At 26.0% G+C, this 14433-nt stretch overlaps 5 protein-coding genes and 3 long non-coding RNA genes across 11 annotated transcripts; 5 read left to right on the top strand and 3 right to left on the bottom strand.

Annotated features, from left to right (window-relative positions):
* The first annotated feature begins 457 nt into the window (after positions 1-457).
* Coro (protein coronin) lies at positions 458-5408 on the top strand. 3 transcript variants are annotated; one of them, XM_074245403.1, is made up of 6 exons: positions 458-586; positions 2296-2506; positions 3220-3701; positions 4144-4522; positions 4607-4843; positions 4967-5408. In XM_074245403.1, the coding sequence occupies exons 2-6, from the start codon at positions 2309-2311 to the stop codon at positions 5156-5158; spliced, it is 1488 nt and encodes a 495-aa protein (XP_074101504.1). In that variant the 5' UTR covers positions 458-586; positions 2296-2308; the 3' UTR covers positions 5159-5408. The 3 variants fall into 3 exon arrangements, with proteins under 3 accessions (XP_074101504.1, XP_074101506.1, XP_074101505.1); XM_074245405.1 differs by lacking the exon at positions 458-586 and adding an exon at positions 2062-2209; XM_074245404.1 differs by lacking the exon at positions 458-586 and adding an exon at positions 2084-2219.
* LOC141529067 (uncharacterized) lies at positions 3456-9273 on the bottom strand. The gene is made up of 7 exons (XR_012479510.1): positions 9134-9273; positions 8738-8970; positions 7475-7546; positions 7094-7255; positions 6858-6893; positions 6603-6778; positions 3456-3596 (listed from the first exon to the last, which is right to left on the bottom strand). It is a non-coding gene; the product is annotated as an uncharacterized LOC141529067 (long non-coding RNA).
* Positions 8843-10382, top strand: LOC141529065 (uncharacterized). Its single transcript, XM_074245412.1, has 3 exons — positions 8843-8973; positions 9145-9289; positions 9737-10382. Exons 1-3 carry the CDS (start codon positions 8865-8867, stop codon positions 9837-9839), a joined length of 357 nt encoding a protein of 118 aa, XP_074101513.1. The 5' UTR covers positions 8843-8864; the 3' UTR covers positions 9840-10382.
* On the bottom strand, positions 9792-12034 carry LOC141529068 (uncharacterized). 2 transcript variants are annotated; one of them, XR_012479511.1, is made up of 3 exons: positions 11894-12034; positions 11513-11585; positions 9792-9931 (listed from the first exon to the last, which is right to left on the bottom strand). It is a non-coding gene; the product is annotated as an uncharacterized LOC141529068 (long non-coding RNA). The 2 variants fall into 2 exon arrangements; XR_012479512.1 differs by lacking the exon at positions 11894-12034 and adding an exon at positions 11723-11860.
* LOC141529066 (uncharacterized) lies at positions 10618-11723 on the top strand. The gene is made up of 3 exons (XM_074245413.1): positions 10618-10760; positions 11283-11430; positions 11496-11723. The coding sequence occupies exons 1-3, from the start codon at positions 10742-10744 to the stop codon at positions 11596-11598; spliced, it is 270 nt and encodes an 89-aa protein (XP_074101514.1). The 5' UTR covers positions 10618-10741; the 3' UTR covers positions 11599-11723.
* On the top strand, positions 11906-12954 carry LOC141529063 (uncharacterized). The gene is made up of 3 exons (XM_074245408.1): positions 11906-12209; positions 12377-12524; positions 12704-12954. Exons 1-3 carry the CDS (start codon positions 12041-12043, stop codon positions 12804-12806), a joined length of 420 nt encoding a protein of 139 aa, XP_074101509.1. The 5' UTR covers positions 11906-12040; the 3' UTR covers positions 12807-12954.
* A 161-nt stretch (positions 12955-13115) lies between these two features.
* On the bottom strand, positions 13116-13748 carry LOC141529069 (uncharacterized). Its single transcript, XR_012479513.1, has 3 exons — positions 13627-13748; positions 13311-13556; positions 13116-13240 (listed from the first exon to the last, which is right to left on the bottom strand). It is a non-coding gene; the product is annotated as an uncharacterized LOC141529069 (long non-coding RNA).
* LOC141529061 (lipopolysaccharide-induced tumor necrosis factor-alpha factor homolog) lies at positions 13326-14137 on the top strand. Its single transcript, XM_074245407.1, has 3 exons — positions 13326-13524; positions 13609-13753; positions 13839-14137. Exons 1-3 carry the CDS (start codon positions 13326-13328, stop codon positions 13939-13941), a joined length of 447 nt encoding a protein of 148 aa, XP_074101508.1. The 3' UTR covers positions 13942-14137.
* Positions 14138-14433: the final 296 nt, after the last annotated feature.

Raw genomic sequence — 14433 nt, 5'->3', positions numbered from 1 at the left:
ATATAATTATATTCGATGATTGTACACTTGAGTCATAGATTAATTATAAAATTGTCTAGTGGAGTAAGTTTGTCTCATTCGATCCAATAAGCGAAGATGATAATTATAAGATTAAAATAAAATAAGTAATTGTTTAGGGATGAGCTTTTAAGTAGGGGTGAACATTGCCAAATAAGGTGTTTGATGAGGGTTTCCGGTTTTTCGTTAGCATTTGCGCCACCACTCGGTGTCTGTTTAAATTATTCACCACGAGTGTGTAAAGAGCAGTTTTAAGTTAAGAGGATGAGGGAACGAATGAGCTTTTATTTGTAAGTCGGCAAATACGTTTACATATGTATTATTATATACATCTATATCTCTATATATACATATATTTACATATGTGTACGTAGTACGTTTAAAATTATAAATCGCCCGTGGGTTGCGAACTTATAGTTGCCAAAAATACGAGATGCGTGGAACACGTTAAATTTTAGTTTTTAAAAATTTTTTTGTGTACTTAGATTTATTTTCAATGTAATGGGATTTTTTTAAGTGAATTTTTGTGAAGAAATTTTCTGGATTTTTACTTCAGTATATTTTTAAAGTAAGTAATTTTTTTTTTTTAATACTAGTTAGAGCCGATATTTATTAAAGAAGAAATATTTTTTAAAAAGTGAAATTTTATTTTATTAAAAAAAAAATTCTAAAAAATTTCCATACTTTTTATAATTTAATTTTCTTCTTTAAATTTAAATTAATTTAGTGACTGGAAATTTTATAGAAGAAATTATGCTTGCACGTAATATTTAAACGATTAAAAATAAAACTAATGACCATGAAGACGAGGAAATGTTTATTAATAATTTATAGAAAAAAATTTCTGTGTGCGTTGAAACCGACGGAGTGTTAGTAGTATAGATAGAAATTATCTTTTTCAATAGAATTTATATTAATTCCGATAAAATGTATATTTATTATCTAGGTCTTTTTAAATTTGTTAGTTTAAAAGTTTCGGTGTCCAATTTCACGTGAGAAGAATAAATGCCCATTTGACCCTGTTAAAATGAGCCGCCAAAAACAATGGCCTACTTTATAACCAAATCAAACTTCAGAATAAACTCATTAATATTTACACTTTTTTTTTTTATTCATTAATAATTTATTAATTTAATTTATTTAATTTATTTATTTATTTACTAGCCTGTAATTCTCAGAATTTATAAAAATATTTTTATTTAATATTTATTTTTAGTTTTTACTTTAAAGATTTTTTTTTTTTAATTAAATATTTAAAAAAAAATTTTACATTTCTTCTTTAAATAATTATTTTAATTTTAAATTAATAAATGTCAAAAATTAATTTAAAAATAATAATAATTTTATAAATAATTATATTAATTTTAAATTAAAATAATTATTTAAAGAAGAAATGTAAAATTTTTTTTTATATAAAATTTTAATTAAAAAAAAAAAAAAAAATAGATAAAAATTGTAATTTTTTACTATTAAAAAAAATAAAAAATATTACCAGCTGTTTAATACTCACATTAAAATTTTTTTTCTTCTAAAAAAATGTAAAAACTCTTTATAAAAAAAATTCAAGACCGCGTTAGGCAATTAGCAACACATAAAATCCATAAGTGCATGTAGTCTCACTGATACACTACATATAAATAAATCTAAATTGTACATCAGAGTGTACAGTTGTTAACTCCAGTTAACTTTCCTCATAATACCCATCAATTTAATATCTCACATATTTTTCCGCAATCAAACTAAAAAGTAAAAAAAAAAAAAAAATTAAATTAAAGTGAAATAAAAAAAAAAAAAAAAAAAAATTTGAACGCACATAAATATATTTATATTTATATATAGTTAATACTCACATACATGATACATTTGGCGGTGCGTGCGGGGCAGTGGGGAACTTGGAGTGTCTATTTATAAAAAAAAGTCTCAGGGGATGATCTACGCGACGCCCACGCCCCAAGTGGCTACGTAACATTTATTTGTTAATAAATGATGTATCTAGATATTTAAAAATAAGCCGGCCGAGGAATCCTCTCTGGAGATATTATTATTTATTTATTGCCAGCGAATTCGAGCGGTTGTAGGTTAGAATTCCGACGATTGTGATTGTGAGTAACGACTGTGATCACTGACGATAATATTCTATGTCAGTTCTATGCTTGTGACTTTTATTGAAACACCGCTTTTAGAGAAATAGGTACATCTATGTATGTATGTGTGTGTTGATATATATATTATTGTTTGAAGTTTGTATTAATATATCCATGGGTTTTTTTTATTCAGGTAAATAATAGACATGTCGTTTCGCGTGGTACGTAGCAGCAAATTCCGCCACGTTTACGGAACATCTTTGAAAAGGGAGCAATGTTACGACAATATCAGAGTGTCTAAATCCTCCTGGGACTCTACCTTTTGTGCTGTTAACCCCAAATTTTTGGCTATCATTGTTGAATCTGCTGGAGGTGGTGCTTTTATTGTTTTGCCACACAATAAGGTATTTTATTTATTTTATTTTGTTCACCTGTTTTATATTAATAATACTTTACTTTGCCGACGTTTTTCTTTTTTTTTTTTTTTTATATTTATTTTATGATGTCACATTTAAGTTAACAGACTTGACAATTTTTTTATTTTATTTAATAAAAAAATTCCATTTTTTTTTTTTCTAATTTATTTTTTATAAAATTATTAAATTAAATATGTGCTACATTAATTTTCATTTTATGATAATTAAATTAGTAGACATCTGAAAATTCTGGGAATTTTTATGACAGCTAAGCTAGTATAAGAAAATTCGCACTTTAATTCTTTTTAATTTTTACATATGGAATTTTTTTTTATTATAATTTAATTGTTAAAAAAATTATTTTACTAAAATTAATAAACATCTGTCATTTTTTTTTTATTTTTCTTAATAAAATTTTACCTCCAGAAATTTATAAAGAAATTTTATTTTTTAAAAATAAATTGTTAATTTATTTTTTAATAAAATTAAAAATATTAAATATTTAATTTAAAATCAACAGACCTTGAATTTTATTTAAATTTAAAACAAGCATTTAAATTTTAAAAATCGCTGAAAGACTTGTTGATTTAAACTTCTGTTATTTATTTACTCAAAAATAACAATAACAATAAAATAAAGATAATTTTATTCACTTTCCTGGTTCATTCATGATAAGAATTACTAATTGATGTCCTTATCAGGTGGGCAGGATATCCGCAGATCATCCACTGGTCGGCGGCCACAAAGGTCCTGTTTTAGATATTGCCTGGTGCCCACACAATGACAACGTCATCGCCTCTGGCTCAGAGGACTGCGTGGTGAAAGTTTGGCAGATTCCAGACAGTGGGATCTCGCGTACGCTCACGGAGCCGGTCGTCGACTTGCAGCTCCATCAGCGACGAGTTGGCCTGGTGTTATGGCACCCGACCGCGCTCAACGTCCTGCTGACCGCGGGCTCCGACAATCTCGTGATAATTTGGAACGTCGGCACCGGAGAAGCTGTTGTCAAAATAAACTGCCATCCTGATGTCGTCTACTCGGCCTGCTGGAATTGGGACGGCTCGAGGCTCGTCACTACCTGTAAAGACAAAAAAATACGGATTGTCGATCCCAGATCGGGTGAAGTCCTGGAGGAAGCTATTGCTCATGAAGGAAGTAAAGCTACTAGAGCGATATTTTTGAGGTAATTTTAAAAATATAAAAAAATTTAATTTTGCTTAATTAAATAATGACTTTTGTTAAATTGCTCTGTAATTTTTTAAATATTGACATTTTTAAAGATTTAAGCTCATCCTGATGTTACACTCATCAAGAGCTTTCATTTGAGTACCCACATGCATTTTTTATATATTTTTAATATATACATATATATAATATATATATATATATATATATATATATATATATATATATATATATATATATATATATATATATATATATATATGAAAAATTGATGTGGGTATTCAAATGAAAGGTCTCAGTGAGTGTAATCTCGGAGTGAACTTATATCTTCAAAAATGTCAGTAATTCACAAGATACAAGGTCATTTTTTAATTACGCATCTGTTTTACAGCAATTATGGTAGTTAAAACTAAAACAAAAAAATAAATATTAAATTACAGAGGCGGTTTAATATTCACGACAGGATTCAGCAAAATGTCTGAGCGTCAGTATTCGTTGCGGGCACCAGATATGCTAGGAGAACCAATAGTTATGGTTGAACTGGACACCAGCAACGGAGTAATGTTCCCTCTGTACGACCCAGACACCAGTCTTGTCTACTTATGCGGCAAGGGCGACTCTGTTATCCGGTACTTTGAAATCACTCCAGAACCGCCATTCGTTCATTATATCAATACCTTCCAAACACCCGATCCACAACGTGGTATCGGAATGATGCCAAAACGCGGCTGTGACGTTAATAGTTGTGAAATTAGTCGATTTTATCGTTTAAACAATTCGGGATTCTGCCAAGTTATTTCAATGACCGTACCAAGAAAGGTGATTTCATATTTTTATTTTTACTGCAATTGATTAAATTTTTTTACTAAATTGTTAAATTAAAAATTTTGTTTTTTTTTACAGTCTGAATTATTTCAAGAAGATTTATATCCTGACACACCTGGTGATACTGCAGCAATTTCTGCTGAAGAATGGGCTGCTGGTACCGACGCAGAACCTATTTTAATTTCTTTAAGAGATGGTTATCAACCTACAGCGTCTAAAAGCGAATTGAAATGTACTAAAAAAGCTAATGTACTTGGTAAAAGTACTAAAGTTGGAGCTAATGCACAAAATTCATCGCAGAATAATGCTAACTTTGTATGTATTTTTTTTTTTTTTTTTTTTAAATTAAATATCACACAAATTTTTTCTTCTTTTGTTAATAATATAAATTATGACTTTATTATTTAATTTTAATAAAATTTTTTTTTTTTTAAACAGGAGGATATAATAAAAGAATTCTCCGAAGAGATAAGAAAACTTAAAGCAGTTATCGTGAAGCACGAAGGAAGAATTCGCGTACTCGAGTCTGCAGTTGCATTGCAAATGAAAGAAGACGAAAGAGAAAGAAACGACAATAAAACATCATCGTCTCCAGCAGAGAAAGAATTTTTAGCTTCCGACGAAGTATGATCACATGAGGAATATTTTTTATAAAAATTTACTGGAAAAACTTAAAAAAAAAAAAAAATATTGACGAGAAAGAAATATGTTTCATAGCGAACAGTGGTTCTTTTAACTTAACTGAATAATAATAATGATAATTAATTAATTAATTAATTAATTAATTGAAGAGTAAAATGTTAATGACAAATAACGAAATAAGATCGTATTATATTTAATGAAGTAAAAGTTTAAAAGTAATTGAAGAAATGATAAAAACGTGGACGAATAATTCGTGTAAATATTAGATAGTTAGCCGAGTTGCCTTATAATTAATATTCCGATCATTTTTTTGCTACGATCTTTGTTATTTATTGTATTGTATTTACATCGTTAAATCATCGTGCCTATTTACCTGTTTTTACATACTGACGACTTTATTCGAATCTTTGTATTTTTAACAATTATTATTATTTTAATTATTATACATATGTATAGGTGAGCTCAACGACAAAGTATCTCGTTACCTGCTAATAATATCATTAACATGACAATGTTATATATTTATATATATATAACGTTATTTTTTGAAACTTTTAATGATAAAAATAATAATTAAACAAATTAAATATTTACTATTGTGAAATATTAATTCAATAATTGAATAACTCTAGCACAAATTGTGCCTCAATTTGTATAAAAAATTAAAAAAAATAAAAAAAAAATAAATCTCTCGTTTAATTGACTGAGAGATTGACTGTAAAAAAATTTACTTGGTTTTTTTTTTTTTTTTTTTTTTACTACAACAGTCATTTATGTAATTATAAAATTTTTTTTAATTGAAAATTATTTATCAATAAATTAATAATTATTATGTCTTTTAAAAAAGTTGATGAAAAATTAATTTAATTGATTTTTGATCATTTTTATAAGAAATAAATTTTTAAAAATTGAAATTTTTTTTAAATAATTTTTTTTTTTAACTAATTTGTTTGTTAAAATAAAATAAAAAAATTATTTAGTGACTATTAATTTTAATGTGATGCAAATTTGTTAATTTAAAAATATTTTCATTGAAATTATCAATAATTATAATTAATAAGATTATTTTTCAGTTTTAAAAATCAATAATTGAAGCAAAAGGCAAAAAATAAAATAATCATTTTAAAAAATTAAATAATTAAATTTAACATTTAAAAAATTTGAAAAATTTGAAAAATCTCAAGTTTGATAAAAAAAAAAATTAAAATTTTAGATTAAGACCAAAAAAAATTAAAAGGTAAATTTCGATAAAACCCAGTTAAATTTTTATTGCCAGCAAGAATGCTTGCATTCACATTGAATAAAGACCCCAACGGAAAAGAGAAAATAAAAAGTAGGTAGAAAGAATATTATAACGTATAGAATGTATAGTTAAGTACAGTGAGTCATGGCACAGGCAGTACAAAATATATGTAACATACAAAAGACTCACCAGTATAGCTATATAATGAATATATAGAAACTTGCAGGAACAGTTTCAGTATAGACACGCATCTCTCCGCGTTTCGTCAATCCTTGTAATATAATTTATAATATCATAAAAATTGCTCTGTAATATACTTTCATTCATATATTTAGACATTTCCGTCCAGGAAGCTTACTTAGAACCTCAAACAGAGCCACGTAAGTATTTTATTGGAGTATTAATTTTTTAAAAATTAAAATCCGAGTTATAAAAGTTACTTACCATATCTGCGGCTTGAGTTACCCAGTAATACATGACCTGCAACAAAACAAATAAAATACATTTAAATTGCATCAGAAAGACAAGATAATTTAATTTAATTTAATTTAATAAATTGCAAGAGAAAGTAAGAAGACTATAAATGTCTAGACAGTGAGACGGTGACTAAACTACTAATTGACTCGCGGTAATAAATTTTATAAAATTATAATATTAAAAATAAAATGATGTTTGCTTACCAATTTTTGTTTTAGCTTATCGCTTTTTTACGTAACACAATTGCGCACTAGCAAGTACATTAGTTTATTATTGTCCACAAGAATCCAACTATTGAAGTGATAAATAAATGAGATCTTTTGCCACTCTTCAATTTTAAATTTAGACAAAATCTTGCTAGAGATCTGGAATATTTTTTAAATTAAATTATTTTTAATTATTTAAAACACTGAAGCCAACTGGACTGAAAATTTTTGGCTATTAAATTATTAAAAAAAAATTTCCACGTGTGAAAATTAAATAAATAATTTTTTTTTCTTGTAATATATTTGTTAAAAAATAAAAAAATTGACAGTTCAGCTCACTTCAGTATTTATTAATTATTGTGTTTAATTTTTTTTTACATTTCTAATTATTTTCCGACAAAACATCAAATTCCGGTTGAGAGCCACTGCTTTGAAGAAGACCTTGGGAGCCTGGAATTAATTTTACTATAATAATTATTGGGATTTTTGATAGTTATTTGTTTTATTACACATATTAGGTGATTAACAGGTGGATACGGTGAATCTTGGAGTGTTAACTCGGCAAAACCGGCCTGTTTCTTTGTTGGTTTTTCAAACAGAATTTCATTGATCCTTAGTTATATATATTTTTATATATATGAGCACATGCGTGTATAAGGACAGTCTTTTTTAATGCTAACGCCCAATCTTTGTCAACTGCTTTCTATTTATTTATTTTTACAAAACTCAATTATTTTATTTTGTGAAGAAATTTATTACCCGGTCCTAATTTTTACTTTGAATTTAAAATGCGGATTTTTTAAATTAAAGGAAAAAAAATTATCAACAGATCTTGCTTATTGATTAGTTTTTTACACGAGGAAAAACAAGGTTTACAAACAGACTTTTTTTTTTTTTTTTTTTTTTATAAAAGAAGTTTTAATTTCTTTAAATTAGAAGAAATAAAAATTTTATTTAAAAAATTTTTAGATTAAATAATTTAATTAAAATAAATTTTTTTCTTAATAAATTAATTAAATTAAAGAAGAAATAATTATTAATAATATTTTTTTATAATCATTATAAATTATTTAAATAATTTATAAAACTTTAATCACTGAAAATTTTTTTTTAAATGATTTTTAAAATATTTTTGTATAAAAATTACTAGAATAAAAAAAAAAGAGTCGATTAAATAATTATTAAGTTTTGTAAAAAGTCTCAATTTCTCTAAACATACGTCATAATGTGTAATACCATGAACATATACGAAAACACGACATATTTATAAAGTAAATAAAATAATGACTCATATGACGTCTGTACAATAATACGAATGCTTTCGAAAAGAAAGATAATATTTCATTACACCGAATCAATACTTAGTCATTCAATATTCACTCAAAACATGTAATACACTTATACTCATCAGCAAATTAAAAATTTTAAATGCCGTAATTAAGTCTATCTATGTAGATTAGTGGGTCTATTAAATAAACCTGAAAGTAACAGTCTGGCCCAAGGCCAATGATACGGAAGACGTAGAACAAAAAATATTTTTATAAACACAATCTTTAATCGTATTATCAGTACTTGAGCACGATAATGATAAGGCGCTGATATAATGCCGGCTAAATGTACTGGTGATATCATTGCGCGTACCTGTTTTTATCAGGTGCCTGCTATTTAGTCTTATCAAGTCCATTCGTACTCTATTTAAATTTGTTATTTCTTTTTTGCTCAGAAGTAAATTTTTGGTCTGATCAGTTTTAGATTTTGAAGAAGAAATATGGATAAACATGGAGTACCTCTTGGACCGGGTGTTCAATTACCTCCACCTGGATTCGCTCCACCACCACCTTACAGTGCTGGAGCTCCACCACCTCCTCCAGGACCTGGTAATTATTTTTATTTTATTATTATTTATTTCATTAAAAATTGTCATTTTTATTTATATTTTTAATAATGATAATAACTTCCAAAAATTAAATATTAATTAATAATTATAAAGTCGTAAAATTAATTTTTTTAATAATAAAAATAATAATTAATGCTTACTCATTTTTCAGGAGTAATTTTTATCCAGCAAACAACCTTTGGACCAGATACAATGAGATTGAGCTGTCCTCATTGTCACGTAGATATTTCCACAAGAGTAGAAACAGAACCGAGTACCAAAACTCATCTCTTTGCTCTGCTGCTTTGTCTTGTCGGGTAAGAAAATATCCATAACAATAAAACTCATCTTATGGAAGCTAACAACTGACCTTTTTATTTCGCTCCATAAATTTCCTCAAAAGGTCAAGCGTCAAATGTCGCGTCTCTGACATCATTATACTAACAAAAAATTTTTAAAAATAGCTTCTGAAAAAAATTAAACAGCTGTTAGAAAATAATCTTACATAACTTTGTATCACTAATTATTATTATTTTAAAATACGTACAGGAATGTCACTTGTTATGATCATCTCTCAATATCCGGTGAATTCTTAATTACTACCGTCAATTATTATACTTCTCTTTGTTCACTTTATTGATTTCCTTACTCTGGAAAAAAAAAAAAAAAAAAAAAAAATAAATAAATAAATAAATAAATAAATAAATAAATAAATAAATAAAAAAATTTTTTTTCTGTCAATAAATAATCTATTAAATTTTCAGATGTTGGTGCTGCGCTCCGAGTCCTTACTGCATAGACAGCTGCTTGGTGAAGAAACATTACTGTCCATCATGCAACCAATACCTCGGAAATTACGAAAATTAATATTTCACATTTTAATATTCCGTTCGTCGAATTTATTTAATTCCTTAAGAAATGCTTATGCATTTGCGCCATTAAATGATAAATTCATTTTCCTGAAATGATAAATAATTAGATTATATTTTTTAATTTTTAAATACCAGAAACTACATTAATTTTTCTACTTATAAGTGCCTAGAGTTAAGATTATTAATTTAAAAGTTTTGAATATTTTTTTTACAAGCTAAAAGCTTTCTGTCCGTTTTTTATCTTCGCTAAAGATATTTTTCCAATACGGCTTTGTAAAGATTACTAGGCATTTACTCAATTATTTGAGTTAATTGCCTTCAATGTCCTAGTAACTTTATTGATTTTATTAAATATTCAAACACTTTCTATATTATATAAATATAAATATTACACTGGGGAAAAAAAAAATAATATTTCAATAAATATTTATTGTCTAAATAAAAAAAAAATTTTTTATGACTACACGTTGAAAAAATAATATTCACCTTGCTGTTAAAATTTTTATGAACAAATATACTGAATTATTAAATATTGTAATGCGTGTATTTAATTATTTTTTTTTTTAATTAAAAACCTTTTTTTATATTTCTTTATTTTTAGTTTAATTTTTAATAAGAAGAATATTAAATTTTCATTAATAAAAAATTATTTAATAAATTTTTTTTAAAAAAAAAAATTTTAATCTAGAAAAAATATAAAAGAAATAAAATATTTACCATCAAGATTAGTGCAAACAATAATAATAATAGTAATAAATAAAAAGAGTATAAATAGCCCAAGGAATTTATCTACACCATTCCCATCAGTCAGTCTGTATAGCTGATACTGATATCGAGCACTTCGGTCTCCGTTTACAAATAAAAAATATTTTAAATTCAAAAAAATATTTAGAAAACATGAACAATCAACCACCAGGTACAATAAATTTTTTTATTTTCTTCTTACTCTTATTTGCTTTAAATTTAGACACGTAATCTCTGACACAATAAATAAACAAACGAATAATAATAATAATAATAATTCTTAACAAACTCAGTTTATATTACTGCAGTAATTACCAAGAATCAAGCTTTATTTTCTTGGAAATAGTTCTTTTATAACTAGAAATTGAATTAATGACTGGTTAGTGTACGTGAAAAATTTATTTACGACTAAATATATTTTCTAGCAGCAACATATGTTATTATTGTTACTATTATTATAAACACATTTTACCTTGCACTTATTAAACAATATAAAGCTGGTTAATTTTAGAGACAAGGATAGATATTAAATATTTTAAATATTACAAAAAAAAATAAATTATAATTTCTTAAAAATTTAAAATATAATTTATTATTATTATTATTATCTATTTATTTATTTATGATTATTATATTTTTTGGCGAGCTTAAAAATTAATAATAATAATTAAAAATTAAAAAAAAATTTTTTTAGGTGTTACTGTAATCCAGCAAAATATTAATTATGGCTCGGAATCAATGCGATTAAATTGTCCACATTGTCACGCAGATATTTCAACAAAAGTTGAAACTGAAGCAAACACTAAAACTCATCTAATTGCTCTATTGTTATGTATTTTCCAGTAAGTTAATTAAATTAAATTAAATAATAATAATTATATTATCAATAAAAAAAATTTTTTTCTAGATGTTGGATTTGCTTACCATGTGTTTATTGCAATGACAGTTGTCTGGTTAAAAAACACACCTGCCCTTCTTGCAATCAGTACCTTGGAGCCTGTGAAAATTAAAAAAAAAATATATTTATTATTTAGCTTTATGCTTCACCTTAATTAGTGTCTCTGTAATAACCAAAACACGCACTAGATTATGTAATAAAAAAAAAAAAAAAAAAAAAAAAAAAAAAAAAAATACCGTTATGCCAAATATGCGAATAAAGTAATTTTATAATTTATATGGTTGAAAAAATGACGTCTTATTTTTTACCACAGAATATTTTCAGCATCAATTTAATATTGCTGATATTAAGTGATAAGTGCAATTGCAATGATGTGTAAAAATAGTCCGATGACATAATATTCATACCGCGAACATCAGTTGGCTTCTAATTGCGATTGAACGCAGACGTTCGAGTATCTGCGTCCGTTGAATTAAATAGTTTATTTTTAAACGTTCATGGTTAATTTCTTCTTTTATGAATATTTATTTTTAAAAAATTAATCTTTTGTAAAAATGAACCCAGAAGTGTCGCCTTATCCACCACAGCCGGGATTTACAAAGCTAATTTATCCGAATCTTCAGCCAGATTTTTCGCAACCATCTTATCCGCATCCCACGGCTCCAGAAGTTCCTCCACCGCCTCCATATACTTCGGAGCCACTTCAGACCACTGCTGAACCTGGTAAATTTATTTTAAATTCCATTATTTTATTTTAAACAAACAAATTTATTAAAACATCTAAAAAAAATTTTTTTTAATTTAAAAAATTAATTTATCATCTACTTGTCAATTTTATATAACAATAATAAATAATAAATAAAATACTTACAACCGGAAGTTTTTTACAGTTGTCACTCTAGTTCAGCCAGCCGTAAACTATGGCCCTGAATCAATGCATGTCACTTGTCCTCATTGTCGTGCTGAAATTTCAACGAGAGTTGAAACTGAACCAAACTTGAAAACTCACATGATTGCATTGCTACTCTGTCTCTTCCAGTAAGATTATACTTAATATTTTTCTACTAAATTAAAAATTCCTAAAATCATAAGTATAAAAAAATTTCTCTATTTTTTTTTTTTAAGAAATATTATCATGAGATTGTCAATACTTTTTTTTTAAAGAGAGTAGTCTTCTTTGTTAAAGCTCTGATTTATCACAATTTTTTTCTTCTCAGATGCTGGTTCTGCGCTCCTTGTGTTTATTGTATAGACGGCTGCTTAGTGAAGAAACATTACTGCCCTTCATGCGAGCAATATCTTGGATCCTGTGAAAATTGATAATTTATATTTATTTTCTACTACTATCCAATCAATAATCCTACAAGAATTTAATCAATTTTTATGCTGATGTACATACAATTATTAATTAATATTATTTTTTAATTCGTATAATTTAAAAATCTAAATAAATATGACAGTAAAATTATTTAAATACTTTTAAATCATTTTTAAAAGCATTAATTTACTTACAGAAAAATAAATTTTTAATTTAAGAAAAATATGTTCTACTAATCTATAAAATATTTTTATAAACGTCTCAAGAATTATTTTTTATCGCTCAATCGTTACCTCGAAGTGATAAGTAGTAATGATAATTAAAAGCTTATCCAGAAGTGTAATTAAATAAAAATAGGCTGATGATGACGTACATTACTCACAATTATCAGTACATCTGGTTTTGATTGAGCATAAACGTATTTAAGTGTCTTTACCTGTAAATTTAACAATAAATTTATTTTACCACAAAAAAAAAAAAAAAAAAAAAAAAAAAAAAAAACTCACCAGTGACTTCCAAAAATGAATAATCAAGGAATGCCTCAACCTGGTTATTATCCTCCACCACCGGGGTTCAATAATCAGCCGATTTATCCAAATTACCAACCGCAACCACAGCCAATGTATCCTTATCCTGGACAAGCACCACCAGCACCAGAATTTAATCCTCCTCCTGCTTATAACCCCGACTATCCACCAGTTACACATGCACCGGGTCCAGGTATAAAAAATATTTCTTCATTCAATTTTTAACTGTAAAAAATTGCGATTTAATAATTAAATTAATTTATTTTCCTTTTTTTAGTTGTTACTCAAATAAGACCTGTGACTTTTGGTCCCGATTCAGTGCGACTAATCTGCCCTCACTGCAGCGCCGACATTTCAACAAGAGTTGAAATTGAAGCAAGCACCAAGACTCATATTTTTGCCATGATACTTTGTCTTCTAGGGTATTTAATTTATATTAATAATTCAATTTGTTTAATAGTGTAAAATAAATAATTTTGGTACTTACTATAATTACTTTTCTTCTAGATTATGCCTCTGTGTTCCATGCGCGTACTGTGGGGACTGCTTCGCAGCAGTTAACCATTACTGTCCTTGCTGTAATGCACGTCTTGGATCCCATGAACCTTAATTTTGTATTAAATTAAAATCAGCTGACTTCTAACAATTTTTTGATGAAAAAAATATTTAATCTTGTGATTTTTTTTAATCTCTAGACATTTTTCTTTAGTAAAAATTTTTTATAGTTATTTAATTGTTGATAAATGAAAAAAAAAAAAAAAAAAAATTACCTGTAAAAAACTTGAATAACTATAAGTGTAATTTTTAGAAATATCTTTTTTGTTGTAATTTAATTAATACAAAAATAATTAAAAAAAATTATTTTTTAAATTATTTAAAAAAATAATTTAATTAATAACTATTAAACTAGTAAGCACTTGACTATTTTTTAATTTAATTAATTAAACTTAATTAATTTTCTTTATAATTTTTTTTTAATAAAAAAAAAAAAAAAAAAAATGTCCATCAAAATCAGCTGAAATTTGAAATTTGCACTACCGCGCACCCTGGCGGATAATTTTCAAACTACTCTGGCGCTTGACAAAGAAAAAGATAGCAGATG

The sequence above is a fragment of the Cotesia typhae genome, unplaced genomic scaffold, assembly GCF_013202065.1.
Source record: "Cotesia typhae breed Kobodo isofemale line unplaced genomic scaffold, CoteBio_Ctyphae contig_44, whole genome shotgun sequence".
Taxonomy (NCBI): Eukaryota; Metazoa; Arthropoda; class Insecta; order Hymenoptera; family Braconidae; genus Cotesia; species Cotesia typhae.
This window is presented reverse-complemented; position numbering and strand designations above follow the sequence as displayed.